The sequence below is a fragment of the Pantherophis guttatus genome, chromosome 10, assembly GCF_059756535.1.
Source record: "Pantherophis guttatus breed Tessera chromosome 10, ASM5975653v1, whole genome shotgun sequence".
Taxonomy (NCBI): Eukaryota; Metazoa; Chordata; class Lepidosauria; order Squamata; family Colubridae; genus Pantherophis; species Pantherophis guttatus.
This window is the reverse complement of record NC_142072.1, coordinates 6978783-6997614: the sequence shown is the minus strand read 5'-3', so window position 1 is coordinate 6997614 and position 18832 is coordinate 6978783. Positions and strand designations below refer to the sequence as shown.

General features: G+C 45.9%; 1 protein-coding gene across 1 annotated transcript; it reads left to right on the top strand.

Moving 5' to 3' along the window:
- The first annotated feature begins 493 nt into the window (after positions 1-493).
- HAS1 (hyaluronan synthase 1) lies at positions 494-16875 on the top strand. Its single transcript, XM_034434925.3, has 5 exons — positions 494-681; positions 8136-8833; positions 11320-11545; positions 11689-11821; positions 15015-16875. The coding sequence occupies exons 2-5, from the start codon at positions 8138-8140 to the stop codon at positions 15688-15690; spliced, it is 1731 nt and encodes a 576-aa protein (XP_034290816.1). The 5' UTR covers positions 494-681; positions 8136-8137; the 3' UTR covers positions 15691-16875.
- Positions 16876-18832: the final 1957 nt, after the last annotated feature.

Below are 18832 nucleotides of genomic sequence, written 5' to 3'. Positions count from 1 at the left end.
GGACACCACCAGGAGATTCCCCCAGCAGCAGCCAAACTTGCAAAACACCCACCAAAGAGCCACAGCCTGAGATCTCCACGGACACGGCCACCAAGTGGCCAGGCGTCAGGTGTCCACTCTACGGAGGCTTTGTATGTATGTATGTATGTATGTATGTATGTATGTATGTATGTATGTATTTATTTATTTATTTATTTATTTATTTATTTATTTATTTATTTATTTATTTATTTATTTATTTATTTATTTATTTAAACTCCGGGCCCCGTCGATCAAACCCCGGCGGGTCCTTTTCATGGAGAGCCATCCCTTTTCTCACGTTCTCAAGCCAAGACCCGAGCTGGGAGATGGATGGGGCGCTGAAGGCGGGGTGGTGGGGGGGGGGGAAAAAACCGCCCACCACCAGAATGAGTCAGAGGCGTGGTCCCCCAGGCGGGGCAGCCGGCCGAGGGGATTAGCCCCCCCCCCCCCCCGACCCACCCAAGACGTCGGACTTAAGCACACAGCCCAGGAATGGGGCAGGGACCTAAAAGGCAGCCCAGCCCATCCCTGACGCAGGGAAGAGGCCGCCCCTCCCGATTCAAAAGCTTCCCCCCGCCAGGCGTGCAACAACCCCGGCTTTCTCGGCCAAGCCAGCTCCGGTCCTGCGCTGGCTGCTCTTCGCAAGCTCCGGCGCTGCAGGTAAGAACTGGCCGGCGGGAGGGACGGATGGACGGACGGGTCCGCGGGGCCTGGAGAAGGGGAGGGCGAGCTGTGGGGGGGAGGGAACCGGAGCGGATTCCAACGCAACGCAACGGAGCCGCTTCGGTAGAGGGGTTGAATTTCTTCCATCGCGGTAACAATGGCTGGGGAGGGGGTGGGTGGGTGGGTGGGGGGTGAGGGATGCTGCGGGGTTCTGCGAGCAAACCCCCCACCCTTGATTTGGCGACGATCCGAGTTTGAGTCCGGTGGGTCTGCTTTCAAGAGCTACCCCCTAGCCTAGCCAGAGGATGACTGTGCCTCTGAGAGTGTGCAGAGTGCTCGCTCTCTCTCTCTCTCTCTCTCTCTCTCTCCCCATCCCATTCTCTCTCTCTCTCTCTCTCTCTCTCTCTCCCCATCCCATTCTCTCTCTCTCTCTCTCTCTCTCTCTCTCTCCCCCCATCCCATTCTCTCTCTCTCTCTCTCTCTCTCTCTCTCTCTCCCCATCCCATTCTCTCTCTCTCTCTCTCTCTCTCTCTCTCTCCCCCCATCCCATTCTCTCTCTCTCTCTCTCTCTCTCTCTCTCCCCATCCCATTCTCTCTCTCTCTCTCTCTCTCTCTCTCTCTCTCCCCATCCCATTCTCTCTCTCTCTCTCTCTCTCTCTCTCTCTCTCTCTCTCTCTCTCTCTCTCTCTCTCTCTCCCCCCATCCCATTCTCTCTCTCTCTCTCTCTCTCTCTCTCTCTTCCCCCACCCCCTTTCAGCGCTTCTCCAAGCCGGTTCTGGTCCCGCACATTTTAGGAATTGAGTTGGTTTCCGAAGCGGACGTCTTAGCCAACGGGAACCAACCTCCCCCCACCCAAAAAAATAAAATAAATAAATAAAAACCCTGAATCGCCTCTCTCTTTATATAAAATAGATATTAAGTCCGAGTTGAAGCTGGAAACACGAAGCGTCAGCATCTAAAAATCCACACACACACACACACACAGGCACCCGATCTGCATAGAGAGGCTTAAGGATGCTTGGGGGAAGGTTATTCAACCAAGGTTCATTTATAAGTTTGTGTGTGTGTGTGTGTGTGTGTGTGTGTGTGTGTGTGTGTTGGGTTCATCCTTCAGTAACGGGCAAAGTTCTTGCTTGATGGGCGCGTGGAGCGAAATGACGGGTTTTGTGTGTGCGTGTCTTGGAACTGCGAGTCCGGATTCATTCATTAAATCCGCCAGAAAAGACTAGCGGGGGATCGCTCATGGAAACGATTCTGGCAGATCCAGGCAAGCAGAGAAGGCAGGTGAAGGTTATGCACGCTGTTTATTGGGGGGTGTTTTTTTTTTTTAAACAATGGACCCCGGAGCCAAAAAGTTATCGCCCCCAAAAGTTATTGCCAGCCCGAGAAGAAGAACCAAAAGTCTTAGTTGGTGTAAAAAAAAAAAAGGAGGGGGGGGATAGGTAGAAATGAATGGGTTGTGTCTTTTCTCTGGGGAAAAAAACTGGCATTGTATTTCTTAATTGTTGTGAGCCGCCCTGAATCCTATGGAGATAGGGCGGCATACAAATCAAATCAAATTAAATTAAATTAAATTAAATTGCTGAAACCAGAGGCTCCCAATTCTGGCAAAGATTGACCAAATGAGCAAAGAATCCAACTTGATTTAAACTCGCTTTGCTTGTTCTCATCAGGATTGTGAATTTTATGTAGTGCCATGTTTTTTGGCTTGGGTCATTTTTTGTACTTTTTGGGAATGAAACTTGAAGATCGGTTCTCCAGTAGGCTGCAAAAAAACATTTCACACTGCCCACTGACCTAGATCTCAGCTAGAGTAAAATTGATTTTATTTGAATAGCTCTTCATCCGGGCCTTGGGCGAGGTGGGTGGGGGGGAGTCCGTCCCCTTGATCTATCCCATGTCCCATCTTTTATCTTTTATCACTTATTTTCATTGATTTGGCTGGGTGAGTCTTTTTGCTTGCTTTTCCTTTGCTTTTTTTAATTTATATGCCGCCCTTCTCCGGAGACTCAGGGCGGCTTACAATGTGTTAAGCAACAGCCTTCATACTTTTGTATATTTATACAAAGTCAGCTTATTGCCCCCACAAACTGGGTCCTCATTTCACCTACCTTTGAAAGGATGGAAGGCTGAGTCAACCTTGAGCCTGGTGAGATTTGAACTTGCAGTAATTGCAAGCAGCAGATGTTAATTACGGTGCTTTAGTCCACTGTGCTTTTATTCTAGAACAGAATAGACATAACAGAGTTGGAAGGGATCTTGTAGGTCATCTAGTCCAACCCCCTTACCCCAAGCAGGAGATCCAGATTTCTTTGTTTGATTGCTGTGAGCCCGTCGGAGTCATTCAGAGTCGGGTGGCATACAAGCTTATTCGTCAATTATTATTTTACTTATTCATCTTTCTAAACTGAAACGCCTAGATCAGGGGTATCAAACTCGATTTCACTGAGGGCCGCATCAGGGTTGTGTTTGACCTCAACCCTGGAGGGAGGGGGGCGTGGTCGGGATGGGCATGGCCAGCTCGAAGTCACTCATCGAGGCTCTGTTTTCAGCTGCAACGGCCTCCTGCAGCCCTCTGCCAGCGAAAACGGAGCTCGGGGGGGTCTGTGTGTGGCCCACCTAGACTCTTTTTGCTGGCAGAAGGTTGCAGGAGGTCATCACAACCAAAAACGGGACTCAAGAGGACTGTGCAGAGGCAGGTGGAAGCTGTAGTTCAACCATATCCCAGGAGCTGCAGTTTTGCTATCTTCCTCGCCCCGTTTCTGTTTACATCAATATTCTATTAATTTAGAGTCGTGTTTTGCAACTCTGGCCACTTGAAGATGCTGGCTGGGGAATTCAGGGAATTGAAGTCCACAAGTCTTCAAATGGTCAGGGTTGAGAAATACTGACTTAGAGGATGGCTTATGTTTGGATAGGAGACTGAGTGTGTGATCCCACTCCATCTGCTTGGTCACTAGTGATCGGCACGTAATCTATTGGATCTGGGAGATTTATTTATTTTATTTATTTATTTTGCTTTAATTTATATGCCACCCTTCTCCAGAGACTCAGGGCGGCTTACAATGTGTTAAGCAATAGCCTTCATACTTTTGTATATTTATACAAAGTCAGCTTATTGCCCCCACAAACTGGATCCTCATTTTACCTACCTTTGAAAGGATGGAAGGCTGAGTCAACTTTGAGTCAATTGGTGGGATTTGAATTTGCAGTAATTGCAAGCAGCAGATGTTAATAACAGTGCATTAGTCCACTGTGCTACCAAGGCTCTACCAGTCATGAAAGCTGCATATAACTCTTGGGAGAGATTGTGTGTTGTCATAAAGCCTCAAGTTGATTCTGATTCCTGAACTGAAATCCCTGCAATTTTCTTGCCAATGTTTTGCAGAAGTGGCTTGCCATTGCCTCCTTCCTAGGGCTGAGAGGAAGGGACTGGCCCAAAGTCACCCAGCTAGCTTTGTGCCGAAGGTGGGACTAGAATTCACAATCTCCTAGTTTCTAGCCCTGTGCCTTTAACTAGTACACCCAACTGGGTCTTATTAAAGCTTTAGAGTAGGGGGCTACATCAACAAGAGCATTCAAGGTTGACTCAGCCTTCCATCCTTCCAAGGTGGGTAAAATGAGGACCCAGATTGTTGGGGGCAATAGGCTGACTCTGTTAAACTGCTTAGAGAGGGCTGCAAAGCACCGTGAAGTGGCATATAAATGCTATTGCTATGGCAGGCTATGGCAGGCTAACTCTGCCCACTGCCAGGAGTTCGATCCTGACTGGCTCAAGGTTGACTCAGCCTTCCATCCTTCCGAGATGGATAAAATGAGAAGCCAGATTGTTGGGGGCAATAGGCTGACTCTGTAAACTGCTTAGAGAGGGCTGTAAAAGCACTATGAAGTGGTATATAAGTCTAAGTGCTATTGCTATTAGAGAGGTGAAAATGGGACCTATAGCTTGGGCTACAAGCTCACGTAGCTGATAAGTCAACACTGCTGAAAGCATCATAGATGACCTCTTATCTGGCAAGTGGGAGGGCCAGAGACTACAGCTCAGACACGGCTACCTCCCAGGTTTAGTGTTGAGCTCAATGTAGATCGGTTTTCCTTTTGGCTCAGAGTTTGCAATTTTGCCCAATTTAGTAACAGTGCTGCCCAAGGCATGTTGCTATGGAATTCTCCCATAACAACACACAGTCAGTTCTTTCATCTCCTCCCGGTTATGTTTGTTCACATGACTGTCCAAAGGCACGCATTGGTGCACAGTTGGTCACGTGTGCTTCCCACCCACCCCTGATGATGTTGTAAGTGCATGTGGTGGTTTGGCAATAGGAGAAGTTGAGACCTGGGTCAGAAAAAGTGGAACTCTGCCTTCAAGAGCCTCATAAAAAGGCTAGAGACCCAGTTTGGTCTAGTGGTTAAGGCATCGGGATAGAAAGTGGGAGACAGTGAGTTCTAGTCCCATCTTAGACGTGAAAGCTGGCTGGGGGACTTTGAGCCAATCGGCAATAGGCACAAAAGCTGATTGGATGACTGGTCCAATCACCAGGAGACTGTGAGTTCTGATCCCGCCTTAGCCATGAAAGCTGGCTGGGTGACTTTGGGCCAATCACTGGAGACAGTGAGTTCTAGTTCTGCATTAGGCACGAAAGCTGATTGGATGACTGGGCCAATCATGACTGTGAGTTCTAGTCCCATCTTAACCATGCAACCTGGCTGAGTAACTTTGAGCCAATCACTGAAGACAGTGAGTTCTAGTTCCACAGTAGGCACAAAAGCAGGGGTGAAATCTACTTACCTTCCCTCCTGATTCGGAAGTGCATGCTCTGCACGCACGCACATCATGTGCGATTTTGGACCCTCTGCACATGCACAGAGGGTCAAAAACAGGTTACTTACTAGTTAAAACCAGGAAGTAGCGACATCCGGACAGGTGGGGTGGAGCCTTGCAATGCCGCCGCTACCGATTTGCCCAAACCGGTGCGAACCGGTAACATTTCACCCCTGCATAAAAGCTGATTGGATGACTGGTCCAATCACCAGGCGACTGTGAGTTCTAGTCCCGCCTTAGGCATGAAAGCTGGCCGGATGACCTTGGCCCAGTCATTCCCTCTCAGCCCAACTCACCTCACTGGATGGTTGTGGGGACAAAACAGGAGGAGGAAGGGGTGATGGATATGTCCGTTATCTTGAGTTATTTACAAGAAACAATAAAGGCAGGATACAAATTAAGTAAAACAAGGCGAAACTCTTCCAAGGTCTTGTCCTCATGATGATTCCTACTCTGCTCAGAAGCAAATCCCAAAAGATAAGATGCTCTTAGTCTTTTGATTGCCCCGTGCTGATTGACGTCATTTTGGGATTTCTGCTCCTACCTGGTCGGCCTTCTTCCTACAGGAAAAAGGTCGTAAAATATAGGCAAAACTCAACAACTGTCTTGCTTAGCAGCGGAAAGGTTGAGCTCAGTTGTGGTCATAAGTCAAGGACTACTTGCACTTCTTTCTAAAGTCATTCTGTCTGTTACATGAGACTAAATGAAGGGGTTTTTTTTCCCCACCGGAGACAGAAAATCCATCAATCGTCTCTGCCCAAAAAACATAAACCATGATAAACTATTTAACCGTGTTTGGTTTGCTTTTTTCGCCTTTGCTACTCACCTAGGTACTGCCCAGGGGACGCGGTGGCTCAGTGGTTAAGACACTGAGCTGCTCAATCAAAAGGTCGGCAGTTCAGCAGTTCGAATCCCTAGCGCCGTATAACGGGGTGAGCTTCCGTTACTTGTCCCAGCTTCTGCCAACCGAGCAGTTCGAAAGCACATTAAAAAAAAATGCAAGTAGAAAAAATAGGGACCACCTTTGGTGGGAAGGTAACAGCGTTCCATGCGCCTTTGGCGTTTAGTCATGCCGGCCACATGACCACGGAGACGTCTTCGGACAGCGCTGGCTCTTCGGCTTTGAAACGGAGATGAGCACCGCCCCCTAGAATCGGGAACGACTAGCACATATGTGCGAGGGGAACCTTTACCTTTACTTTTAGGTCCTGCCTAAGGCAACAGTTTTATCTTAATGTTTAGGGCCAGCTCTGCCCCATAAAAATATGATTGCGCCCTGAATGGTGAACATAGGAAAAAGGGAGATTTTGATACTGTCTTGGGAAGGGTTAAGTAAGAAAGAGCACTCACACGTGTACGTACAAGTGGTAATAACACATACCATCTCAATACTTTGTCGTTTATTTATCCAGTGACCCATGGCTGCCAATGGCTCTGATTCGGAAAAACGCCCCTTTCGTTGGCTCTGTAAATATATTTTTAACAGCTTTGTTCTGAGACCGTGCCAGGAAATTAGCTTAGGGATGCTTGGGGTGGGCGCAGCTTAGAAAGGAGGTACCCACCCAAGCTGGGAGGGGAGCATCTCAACCCTCTTTCCTAATGGAAAATCCCAATGGTCCGTTCTCCTTGTGGGGCAACACAGGAAGAATAGCAATAGCAATAGCACTTAGACTTATATACCTCTTTACAGTGCTTTTACAGCCCTCTCTAAGCGGTTTACAGAGTCAGCCTATTGCCCCCAACAATCTGGGTCCTCATTTTACCCACCTCGGAAGGATGGAAGGCTGAGTCAACCTTGAGCCTTGGTGAGATTCAATCTGCCAAATTGCAGGCAGCAGAAGTAGCCTGCAGTCCTGCACTCTAACCACTGCGCCACCGTGGCTCAAAAGTAATTGCAAATCGCTTAGTAGTTGGATGGTTGAGCTTCAGCTGACCTAATTCCACCATGTTTTAAATAGCCAGTTCAGTCACGAAGGGTTTTGTACGCGTATGAAGCCAGAGCTGCTTCTAATCATGGTTGAAAGAGGCCGGGGTGGTCTCATGTAAAACAACCATGTTAGAACCATAAATCATGATTTACGGAGGGGAGTTTTACACCTACGAACCACCTAAATGACCCCTTTAGCATGGTTTGTGAAGTCGGCCATATGTGTTTGTGAGACACGATTTATTGGTGGGGTGATCCAATCAATAGTTAAATTCAACGACACGGCAAAATGTCTCGGAATCCCACGGCCAGCAGCTTATTGAGATGTCGGTTGAAGATCGTATTCTGCATCTTTGATGTCCTTGGGAGGACAGCACCTTGAATCTGTTCCTACCCATAAATATTAAATTTGTATCATAAAAACTGAGTTTACTGAGTGGTGCGGTGGCCTAGAGGTGGAGCTCTCGCCTCACAATTAGGAGGCTGTGAGTTCGATCCTAGGTAGAGGCAGATATTTCTCTCTCTGGGCACAAGGTGAATATATCTGCTGAAAAAAACCCTCGGCCTTGGCAACAGGAAGGGCATCCAGCCAGTAAGAGCTCAGCTCCAATCAGTTGTCCAGACTCCACCCTACAAGGGTTCATTAAAAGATGATAAAAACTGAGATTACTCACCTCCCTGGTTTTTGTTTTTGTTTTCCCCTAGGGATGGATGTTTCCAAAGCCACCAAATTTTTTGTCTCGACGGGACGTCGGATCATCACCATTGGCTTTGCCTTGCTCATATTATCAGTGCTGGCATGGGCCTACATTAAGGGCATCCAGCTGGTCTCTGACCAATACCACATCATGGCCTTTGGCCTCTATGGAGCCTTCCTCACCTTCCACCTCATCATCCAAAGCTTCTTTGCTTTCCTGGAGCACAAGAGGATGCGGAGGGACTCGCTGGCGTGCAGCTACACCAAGTCGGTGGCCCTCACCATCTCTGCTTATCAGGAGGACCCAGCCTACCTCCGCGAGTGCCTTCAATCAGTCAAGGCAACCCTGTATCCCCCAGAGAAACTCCGGATCATCATGGTGGTGGATGGGAACAGCAATGAGGACCGATACATGATGGATATGTTCCGAGAAGTCTTCGCTGGAGAAGACGTGGGCACTTTTGTTTGGGAGAACAACTACCACCATCAACCTCAATTGGATATGGAGAAAGAGGGCAGTGGTTACCAAACTGGGGATGAGCCTTCTGCCTACACCGAGATTGATATGGAAGATCCCGGACAACTGGTGGTGGAAGAACTGATCCGCACCAAGAGATGTGTCTGCATCATGCAAAAATGGGGTGGGAAGCGAGAAGTCATGTACACGGCTTTCAAGGCCCTTGGGAATTCAGTCGACTACGTTCAGGTACCCAACTTTTTATTATTATTATTCTTTTATGGGGGGGGTGACATGATAGCAGGGTTCCAATATTTCAGGGGCTGCCACAAAGAAGAGGGAGTCAAACTATTCTCCAAAGCACCTGAAGGCAGGACAAGAAGCAATGGGTGGAAACTAATCAAGGAGAGAAGCAAACTAGAACTAAGGAGAAATTTCCTGACAGTTAGAACAATTAATCCGTGAAACAACTTTCCTCCAGAAGTTGTAAATGCTCCAACACTGGAAGTTTTTTAAGAAGATGTTGGATAACCATTTGTCTGAAGTGGTGTAGGGTTTCCTGCCTAAGCAGGAGGTTGGACTAGAAGACCTCCAAGGTTCCTTCCAACTCTGTTATTCTATTCTATTCTATTCTATTCTATTCTATTCTATTCTATTCTATTCTATTCTATTCTATTCTATTCTATTTATCTCACCTTCCATGTGAAGAGCTTGGGGTATAATACAGTCTATTCCCCTTCAATTGTATCCTTTCTGGAAGGCTGACAGATAGTGACTCATCCCAAAACATACATTGGCTTTCAGAGATAAGTAGAGATTCGAACTCCAGATCAACATCTTATCCCAACATTCTTTAATTAGTCTCTTCCAGATGTCCTGGCAAATTCACCCTGGCATCTAATCATGTCTGGGCATGTTGGGATTTATAGTTTGGCACATGTGAAAGGTGCATGGTTGAGGAAATTATTCTTCATCCAAGCACCTAACTGTTTATTGGTCTTGAAAGTTGCGTATCTTCCATCTGCTGTTGTTGGGCTATGATTTTTTTTATCATTTCATTAATTACAATGTCTAGGATTTCAGATTCTAGCGTGGTAATTATATAAGTTCTGGCAGCCCACCAATTTGCCACCGTGCCCAACCATTACAGTTGGCAGCTAAAATGCTCCCAATAAACTTTTAGGTGGTGGAACCTCACTGACCTTGACTGATCTCCCAAAAAAAGCTTCATGAATTACTTTCCACAGGGCGTCTTCCTTTTTAATCTCTTCAGCCCCTTTATGGTTAGCCCAGTAATCTTGTTTTTCTAGAAAACCAATCATGCATTTCCTCATTTGCGTATGCAAGGTTAGATAGCTTTCATTCCCATTCTACAGATGGGGCAAGTGAGGAAGTAAACTGTTATCTTTTTAAGTCAATCAGTGACTGTTATACATGAGATAGGTTGCACTTGGTTGTTTACTAGAACGGGGTCTTCAACCTTGGCCACTTTAAGACTTGTGGACTTCAACTCCCAGAGTTCCTCAGCCAGCAAAGCTGCATCCCAGCGAATGCAAAGCTGGCTGAGGAATTCTGGGAGTTAAAGTCCACAAGTCTTAAAAGTTGCCAAGGTTGGAGACCCCCTGCACTAGACAATGCACTTCCATGGCATCGTAATTGCTGCAAATGAAACAAGCTGTGCAGTGGTGGGATTCGAGCAATTTAACAACCGGTTCTCTGCCCTAATGATTTCTTCCAACAACCAGTTTGCCAAACTGCTCAGAAAGTTAACAACCGGTTCTCCCAAAGTGGTGCGAACTGGCTGAATCCCACCACTGAAGCTGTGACAATAAATTTGGGAGACAGGAGGAAGAGTCACTACTCAGACCAGGGGTCCCCAAACTTGGCAACTGTCAGGGTTCCAAGTAACACCCCCAACGAAAGAAGATTCCGAGGCTAGAGATTCCTCAAATCTTTAAATTAAGACTTGTGGACTTCAGCTCCCAGAATTTCCCAGCCAACATGGCTGGCTGAGGAATTCTGGGAGTTGAAGTCCATAAGTCTTTAAAGCTGCCATGTTTGGAGACCCCCCTGGCCTAGACAATGGTCTGATAAAAGGCGTTGGAGTCCAAACCAGAAATGGGGTTAGAGAAAAGATCTCAGAAGAGGTCTAATTCTGTGGAAAGTAAACACAGGGGAAAGGGAAGGTCCTTTTAGACTTGCAAGATTCTATACCCCACTTTACAATGCAAATGGTATTAATACTCATGGACTTCCTGTGGAAACCGCTCTTTATTTTCCAGAGAACTACTACTGTCTAAACCAGAGGTCTTCAAACTTGGCAGCTTTAAGACTTGTGGACTTCAACTTCCAGAATTCTCCAGCCAGCATAGCTGGCTGGAGAATTCTGGGACTTGAAGTTCACAAGTCTTAAAGCTGCCAAGTTTGAGGACTCCTGGTCTAAGCTGTAGTTCTTCCTCCTGACTCCCAAGATTCTTCTTGAGTATCTATGTATTCCTTTGATCTTGCGCCCTTTGGGCTGGCTTGTACATGTACGTACGCCATGCTTTATGGCAACCAAGGGATGTTCCCAAATCAGTTGATGCTGCCTCTTCTCCTGCGAGGACCGAAGACTGGAAACGAAGAGGTCAAACTGTAGAATTCTTCGGGACCCAGGCTTTAGGTTTTTCAGCAATCCAGATCTTCTTGACAAGTTGATGGGGGCCTCTTTAGACTAAACTCTTGCCTTCTCCCAGGTATGTGACTCTGACACCAAGTTGGAACCGGAAGCAACGGTAGAACTGGTGAAGGTGCTGGAGTCCAACGAACGCTATGGGGCCGTTGGGGGAGATGTCAGGATCCTCAACCTTTCCGACTCCTACATCAGCTTCATGAGCAGTCTGCGCTACTGGATGGCTTTCAACATTGAGCGGGCCTGCCAGTCCTATTTCAACTGTGTCTCCTGTATCAGTGGTCCCTTAGGTAAGGTTTTCACCTGTAAATAATGTCTTAAGTCCTTTCTCTGAAGAAGTCATGAAGCGATATTGGAAAGATGAATGCATTTCCCTGATCCACTGCATTTCTTTAAAAAAAATCTTACCCCTTCTTTTTATTGGTTGCATCAGGTCTGTATCGGAATGACCTCCTACAGCAGTTTCTGGAATCCTGGTACAATCAGAAGTTCCTTGGCACACACTGCACCTTTGGAGATGATAGACACCTCACCAACAGGATGCTGAGCATTGGCTATGCCACCAAGTAAGGAAATCTGGGTTATCTGATGGAATATAGGAACCTTATGGAATGAAATGTGAGATGTCTGTTGACGTAGTTCTTTTAGGGCAGGAGTCAGCAACCTGCAGCTCTGGAGCCACATGTGGCTCTTTCACCCCTCTGCTGCGGCTCCCGGTCACTCAAAATACGCATCACAACCACCAATGTGCGACACCCACTGGCACGCAGTTTATTGAGCTTTTCAACTCCTGGTAGAGGGTTGCCAACCATGGATAAATCCAAGAAAAGAAAAGTTTCAGAAGAAATAGAACGTTTAATTCAACTACATATGCTAGTTTTGTGGTTGCTCAGGAAATAGTCAGCACAGGAAGGGTTTTGTGGCTCCCGGTGTTTTCTTTTCTGTGGGAAATGGGTCCAAATGGCTCTTTGAGTGTTTAAGGTTGCAGACCCCTATTTTAGGGTGCTAATTTATTTTATTTTTTTTGCAAGGAGGACTTTCCATTTCAAACACTTGGCTTCATTTATGAAGTCCTCCAGATATGGCTTCCTGACTTACAGCAGAGTTTTTTCAACCTGGGCAGGTTTAAGAGAGGTGGACTTCAACCCCCAGAATTCCTCACCCAGCATGGCCTTCTTAAACTTTCCCAGGTTGAAAAATACTGATTTACAGGGTTGTTGTTAAATACAGAGACAGGTCTTTGGGAGCAATTAAAGAACACGAAGAAATCTTGTGGTTTTGTTGAAGCTTTGTCTTTTTAAAGGGACGTGGTGGCTCACTGGCTAAGACGCTGAGCTTGTCGATTGAAAGGTCGGCAGTTCAGCGGTTCGAATCCCTAGTGCCGAGTAATGGAGTGAGCTCCCGTTCCTTGTCCCAGCTTCTGCCAACCTAGCAGTTTGAAAGCGTGTAAAAAAAAATGCAAGTAGAAAAATAGGGACCACCTTTGGTTGGATGGTAAAAGCGTTCCGTGTGCCTTTGATGTTTAGTCATGCCGGCTACATGACCACGGAGACGTCTTTGGACAGCGCTGGCTCTTCATCTTTGAAACGGAGATGAGCACCGCCCCCTAGAGTCAGGAACGACTAGCACATATATGCGAGGGGAACCTTTACCTTTACTTTTACTGTCTTTAACTGACACTGGTAACAGCCCTTATAGGTATTGCAATATCAAGCTACAAGTTAAATTCAGGGTCTTCCTATTTTTCCAGTGTTTGGTACTGAGTGACTTAATATATCTTTGCCCAAACATTATTCCTATTAAAGTATTATGTTAGGAAATTAAATTGGTTCAAGCTTGAATTGCTTCTACTTAACACCCACACAATACTTTTGGGTATCCTCAGTTTGTTCATGAATTGCTATGTTCATACAATATGATCAATTTCGGATAATGAACTTAATTTCTGCTTTTATATAAGATGCTTTGTCCAAATCGAGAAAATCTATTATGAACGTAATATGAAAAGGGAGTTACGTAGTTTGCAAAGACAAAGGGTGAATTTCCATAACATTTTCCAAACCCTTCCCACCTAGTTTAGTGTGTTGCATACATATTCAGACAGAAAATAATGTTTTCATGGCCTTTCTCTCATTTTCATACAACCATAACCTCATGAGGAAGAACAAACTTGGCAACTTGAAGACTTGTGGACTTCAATTCCCAGAATTCCACAGTCCGGATGACTGGGCGGGGGAATTCTGGGAATTGAAGTCCACAAGTCTTAAAAAGTTGCCAGTTTGGAGATCCCTGAGGTCACATCGTCCTTCCCACTTGGCAGATTGGGAACTGCAGGAATGAGATGGATTTCTTGGGCCAAATTTCACCGTGTTGTCCTCCAGTTCCCAAGGCAGGTATTTTAGACCAAGGTTTTCATTCGAAAGATAGGGCTGGAAGAGACCTTGAAAGTCTTCCAGTCCAACCCCCCTGCCAAAGACAGGAGACCCTACACCAGGGTCAGCAACCTGCGGCTCTGGAGCCGCATGTGGCTCTTCCATCTCTCTGCTGCGACTCCCTGTCATCAGTTGGCTCCACAATTGATAGGGCTTTCGATTAGGACAGGTAGAGGAAAAAGGATGCCGTGCTAGGAGGAGACTCTATGGTGCAGGAACTGGACTTCCGCTCGGCTCCAGAACTGAACGGAGGGCTTCCGGTTAGGACCTTTGTGGTTCTTTGAGTGTTTAAGGTTGCCGACCCCTGTCCTACAATCATCCCAGACAAATGGATGTCCCATCTTTTTTTGAAAACCTCCAGGAGTGGAGCATCCCCAACTTTGGGAGGCAAGCTGTTCCACTAACTAACTGTTCTCACTGTCCGGAAATTTCTCCCTATTTCCAGATTAGATCTCTCTTGAATGAGCTTCCACCCATTATTTCTTGTCCTGTCCTTAGGTGCTTTGGAGAACAAGTCAACCCTTCTTCTCTGTGACTGCCCCTCAAGTACTGGAAGACAGCCTCTCATGTCACCCCAATCCTTCTCTTCATTAGGCTAAAGATATTTTGTTCCCTACGTAGCTACAGTAGTGGCCAAAATTGTGGAAACCTTTTGGGGAAAAGTATATTTTCTAAAACTAGCTAATAACACCACTTTTTTTTTTTTTTGAGTAGTACCATAAAATTATATATCAATGGAAAGATCATTTAATCAAGAAGGTAATGCAATAACTTTTATGAAGGATTTGCTGTTAGAATAGCAGTTACAGTATAAAGAAGAAAAGTGAAACGTAGAAAAAACAAGATATGCAAAAATTATCACCGTGTCAGTTAATACTTAGTTGGGAAACCTTTAGCATGAATTACGGCCTTACAACGTCTTCCCATGGAGTGAACCAAGTCTTTGAGTTCTGCAGCTGTTCTAATGTGAAACCAAGATTGAATGATGGCTTCTATTAACTGGGTTTTATTGCTGGGTCGCTTCTGATTAACAAGTTTCTTTAGTCGGCTCCATAGATTTTCAATTGGGTGAAGGTCTAGACTATTCCCAGGCCATTCCAGCAGTGGAATAGGATGATGTTGAAACTCCAAAAAAAGGTGGTATTATTAGCCATCAAACCTCAAAAATACACTTTTCCCAAAAGGTTTCCACAATTTTGGCCACTACTGTAGTGTAGCCATGATCAGGAAAGTTCCAGTGTAGGAAGTACTCAAGACCATAATGGAGTCAAATCGAGTTGCGTCTTGTTCCTCCCGTGTTAATCTTTGCCTCCTTTCCTTGTGCCAGATACACAGCTCGTTCCCGCTGCTACTCGGAGACCCCGTCCTTATTCCTACGTTGGCTGGCTCAACAAACCCGTTGGACCAAGTCATACTTCCGGGAATGGCTCTACAACGCCCTCTGGTGGCACCGGCATCACCTCTGGATGACTTACGAGTCGGTAGTCTCCGGCATCTTCCCTTTCTTCGTCACGGCCACGGTCCTGCGGCTCTTCTACGGGGGGAACCTGTGGGACGTGCTGTGGGTCTTGCTTTGCGTCCAGCTGGTGGCCTGCGTGAAGGCCCTTTACGCTTGTTGGCTGAGAAGCAACCCGGTCATGCTTTTCATGTCCCTCTACGCCGTCCTCTACATGGGAGGTCTACTTCCGGCCAAGTATTTCGCCATCTTGACTATGAACAAGAGCAGCTGGGGGACCTCTGGAAGGAAGAAAATGGTCGGCAACTACATGCCTCTGCTACCTGTTTCCATCTGGGGTCTTCTTCTGTTGGGAGGCCTGGTCTACACTATCTACCAAGAAGCCTTGGCTGACTGGACGACAGAAGCCAAACAAGCCGAGATCTTGTATTTGCTGGCCGGTTTGGCCATCTACTTGGGCTATTGGACTTTCATGGTCATGCTTTACTGGGTATGGATTCGGAAGTGTTGCCGGAAACGAATGGACCTCTACAGCCTGGAGGTATGAGCAGGAAAGAGGGCGAAGATCTCCAGATTCCTAGATTCCCATCTAAGCTGTAGCGGTACGGAGCAGCTTAACCGAAGGATCTTCCAGGGTCAGAACTAAAAGAGTTTCTAATTCAAAATGGTGGGGGGGGGAAGCCGAATCTTCCCCTCTCTTGAGTCTTTTAAACTCAAGGTGTCTCTTGTTCAGGCTGAAGTTTTAGACTCCTTGGTTCTCTTCGCGAATCCAGGGTGGAGCCAGATGATGGTACAGGAGTTGTGAGGCGGAGGGGAAGGTCTCTGTGTTTGTGAGTGTGCTGCTCAGGGAGGGTATTTATTTTATCCAGCAAAACGTGAGAGGGGGTACCTTGCTTGTCCTCTCGGTTCTCCTGTCCTGATGAATGTTTTCCGACCTGAAATTTATTTATTACTGCTAAGTCTTCTCCATTCCAGGGGTACTTCTAGTACCCAGGTACTTTTTTGACTCGCGACCACCTCTCGGATAGAGCCACCGGGTGATGCCACCACACGAGGGTGTGGACTGCACAGGGGACTTATCGAATTGCACTGAAATGCTGGTGCCACAGCCACTGAAGACCAAGATGGGAATGTTGCGTCCATCGCTCACCCGTTGAAGTTCTCCTGAGGTTCTCCTCAGGAGAAAAGGCCATGCTGAGGAAAAAACGGGGGAGCAAAACCCTCGCTTTACCGGAAGCTAAGATCAGATTTTTTGGGGGGGATGTACGGATGCTAACGTAATTTTAAAACAGTAGTTTGTGGCTTTTTTTTTTTTTTTTTTTTTTGCCAAAAGGAAAAAATAATAATAATTCGTCTTAGGGTTTGTGAAGACTTGATTACAAAAGAAGCACCAACATTTACAATTGTGCGACAGAAGCTGGAAAATTCTGCCTTCCTTGATTCTTTTTTTTTTCCTCCCGGAAAGACAACCGATGGGTGGGTCAAATTCGCACCCGCTACCTCTATTTTTTTTTTATTTGGGGGGGGGCACAATATTCTCTTGTTTGGAATTTGAGGGACATCTTTCTTGCAGGGAAAAGAAGGACCTGAAGTTATTTATTTGCCATATTTTAATAATGAAAAGGAGGGCTATTTAAATTTGTTTTTTTTTTTTAAAAACGTTGAATGATGATGTAAAAAAAAAAAGTTTTATAAGCAATGTAAAAAATAAAACACTATTTATTTTATAAAATCCCTTTCGTGGTGTTTTATCCTAATATTTTTTTCCCCCCTCAGGACGGGCAAATGTTATAAACCAGCAGCTGGTCGAATGCATCTGTTATACAATAAAATGCAGAATGTACATTAAGTACATACAAGTAATATGCCTTGGCTTACAACAGATTGTTTAGTGACTGTTCAAAGTTACAATGCCACTGAAAAAAGTGACTTACGACTGTTTTTCATACTTATGACCACTGCAGTGTTCCCATGGTTACGTGATCAAAATTCAGACGCTTTTTTTTTTTAATTTGATTTATATGCCGCCCTTCTCCGGAGACTCAGGGCAGCTTACAATGCGTTAAGCAATAGCCTTCATACTTTTGTATATTTATACAAAGTCAGCTTATTGCCCCCACAACTGGGTCCTCAATTTACCTACCTTAGAAAGGATGGAAGGCTGAGTCAACCCTGAGCCTGGGGAGATTCGAACCTGCAGTAATTGCAGGCAGCTGGTCTTAATAACAGGGTGCCTTAGACCACTGTACTACCAAGGCTTGACAACTGATTCATAGTTATGACTGTTGCAGTGTCCCGGGAGTCATATGATCTCCTTTTGCGACCTTCTGACAAGCAAAGTCAATGGGGAAGCTGGGTTCCCTTAACAACCGTGTTACGGATGTAAGTATTGTGATTCACTTAACAACAGTGGAGAGAAAGGCCGTAAAATGGGTCAAAATTCACTTAACCAACTGTCTCGCTTAGCCACAAAAATGTTGGGCGCAACTAATGGCCGTACACCAAAGACTATCTACAATTCCTATTGCTCATAGCAAAAAAAAAAACCAGCAACAAAACCATCCTAACACCATTCAAATATGCATCATAATTCCCACTACGATGGTTTAAAATCTCTTTTAGAATATAGAATAACAGAGTCGGCAGGGACCTTGGAGGTCTTCTAGTCCAACCCCCTGCTTAGGCAGGAAACCCTACACCACTTCAGAAAAATGGTTATCCAACCTCTTCTTTAAAAACTTCCAGTGTTGGAGCATTCACAACTTCTGGAGACAGTTGTCTAACTATTAAACCGCAGTCATTCGCTTAACGACTCACCAGAAAGGTCGTAAAATGGGGCAAAACGCACTTAACAAATGTCTCGCTTAGCAGCAAAAATGTTGGGCTCGGTTGCGGCTGTCAGCTGAGGACTACCCGTACGCAGGTCAGGTTGAAAAAAGGTAAAAAATAAAACAAATTAAAAACGGGTGGAGCTCCAATTCCATTGCTGGTCCAGAAAGATCATTAGGACACTGTCTTGTGGAAAAGGCTACATTCAGTGAGTCCCTCTCCGAGATTTATCTACTAGATCAGTGTTTCTCAACCTTGGCTACTTTTAAGATGTATGAATTTACAGAATAACAGAGTTGGAAGGGACCTTGGAGGTCTTCTAGTCCAATCCCCTGCTTAGGCAGGAAACCCTGCACCACTTCAGACAAATGGTTATCCAACCTCTTCTTTAAAACTTCCAGTGTTGGAGCATTCACAACTTCTGGAGGCAAGTTGTTCCACTGATTCATTGTTCTTGATTAATTGCTTGGCTGGGGAATTCTGGGAGTTGAAGTCCACACATCTTAACGTGGCCAAGATTGAGAGACACTGTACTAAATGATGAAGATACCACGGTTGGTGGTAATGGAAGCTGCCAAGTTCTCTAAGGAAACTAACCAAGCTTTGCTATCCATCTCCATCATCTCCATCGGTCTGTCTAGCCAGACATCTATTACATAAACTACAATTGACCAGACCCAGAAAGTACCAAAGCCAAACCGGTAGAGGTCAAATCAAAATTTTTGTTGTTGTTAGTTGCAAAGTCGTGTCCGACCCATTGTGACCCCATGGACAACATTCCTCCAGGCCTTCCTGTCCTCTGCCATCCCCCAGAGTCCATTTAAGCTCATGCCTACTGCTTCAGTGACTCCATTCAGCCA

Bases quoted from the DNA above. Each gene is read 5' to 3' on its own strand.
- HAS1 (XM_034434925.3), top strand. From the start codon at position 8,138: ATGGATGTTTCCAAAGCCACCAAATTTTTTGTCTCGACGGGACGTCGG. The intron at 8,834-11,319 runs GTACCCAACTTT...GCCTTCTCCCAG, and splicing joins ATTCAGTCGACTACGTTCAG to GTATGTGACTCTGACACCAA. The intron at 11,546-11,688 runs GTAAGGTTTTCA...TGGTTGCATCAG, and splicing joins CTGTATCAGTGGTCCCTTAG to GTCTGTATCGGAATGACCTC.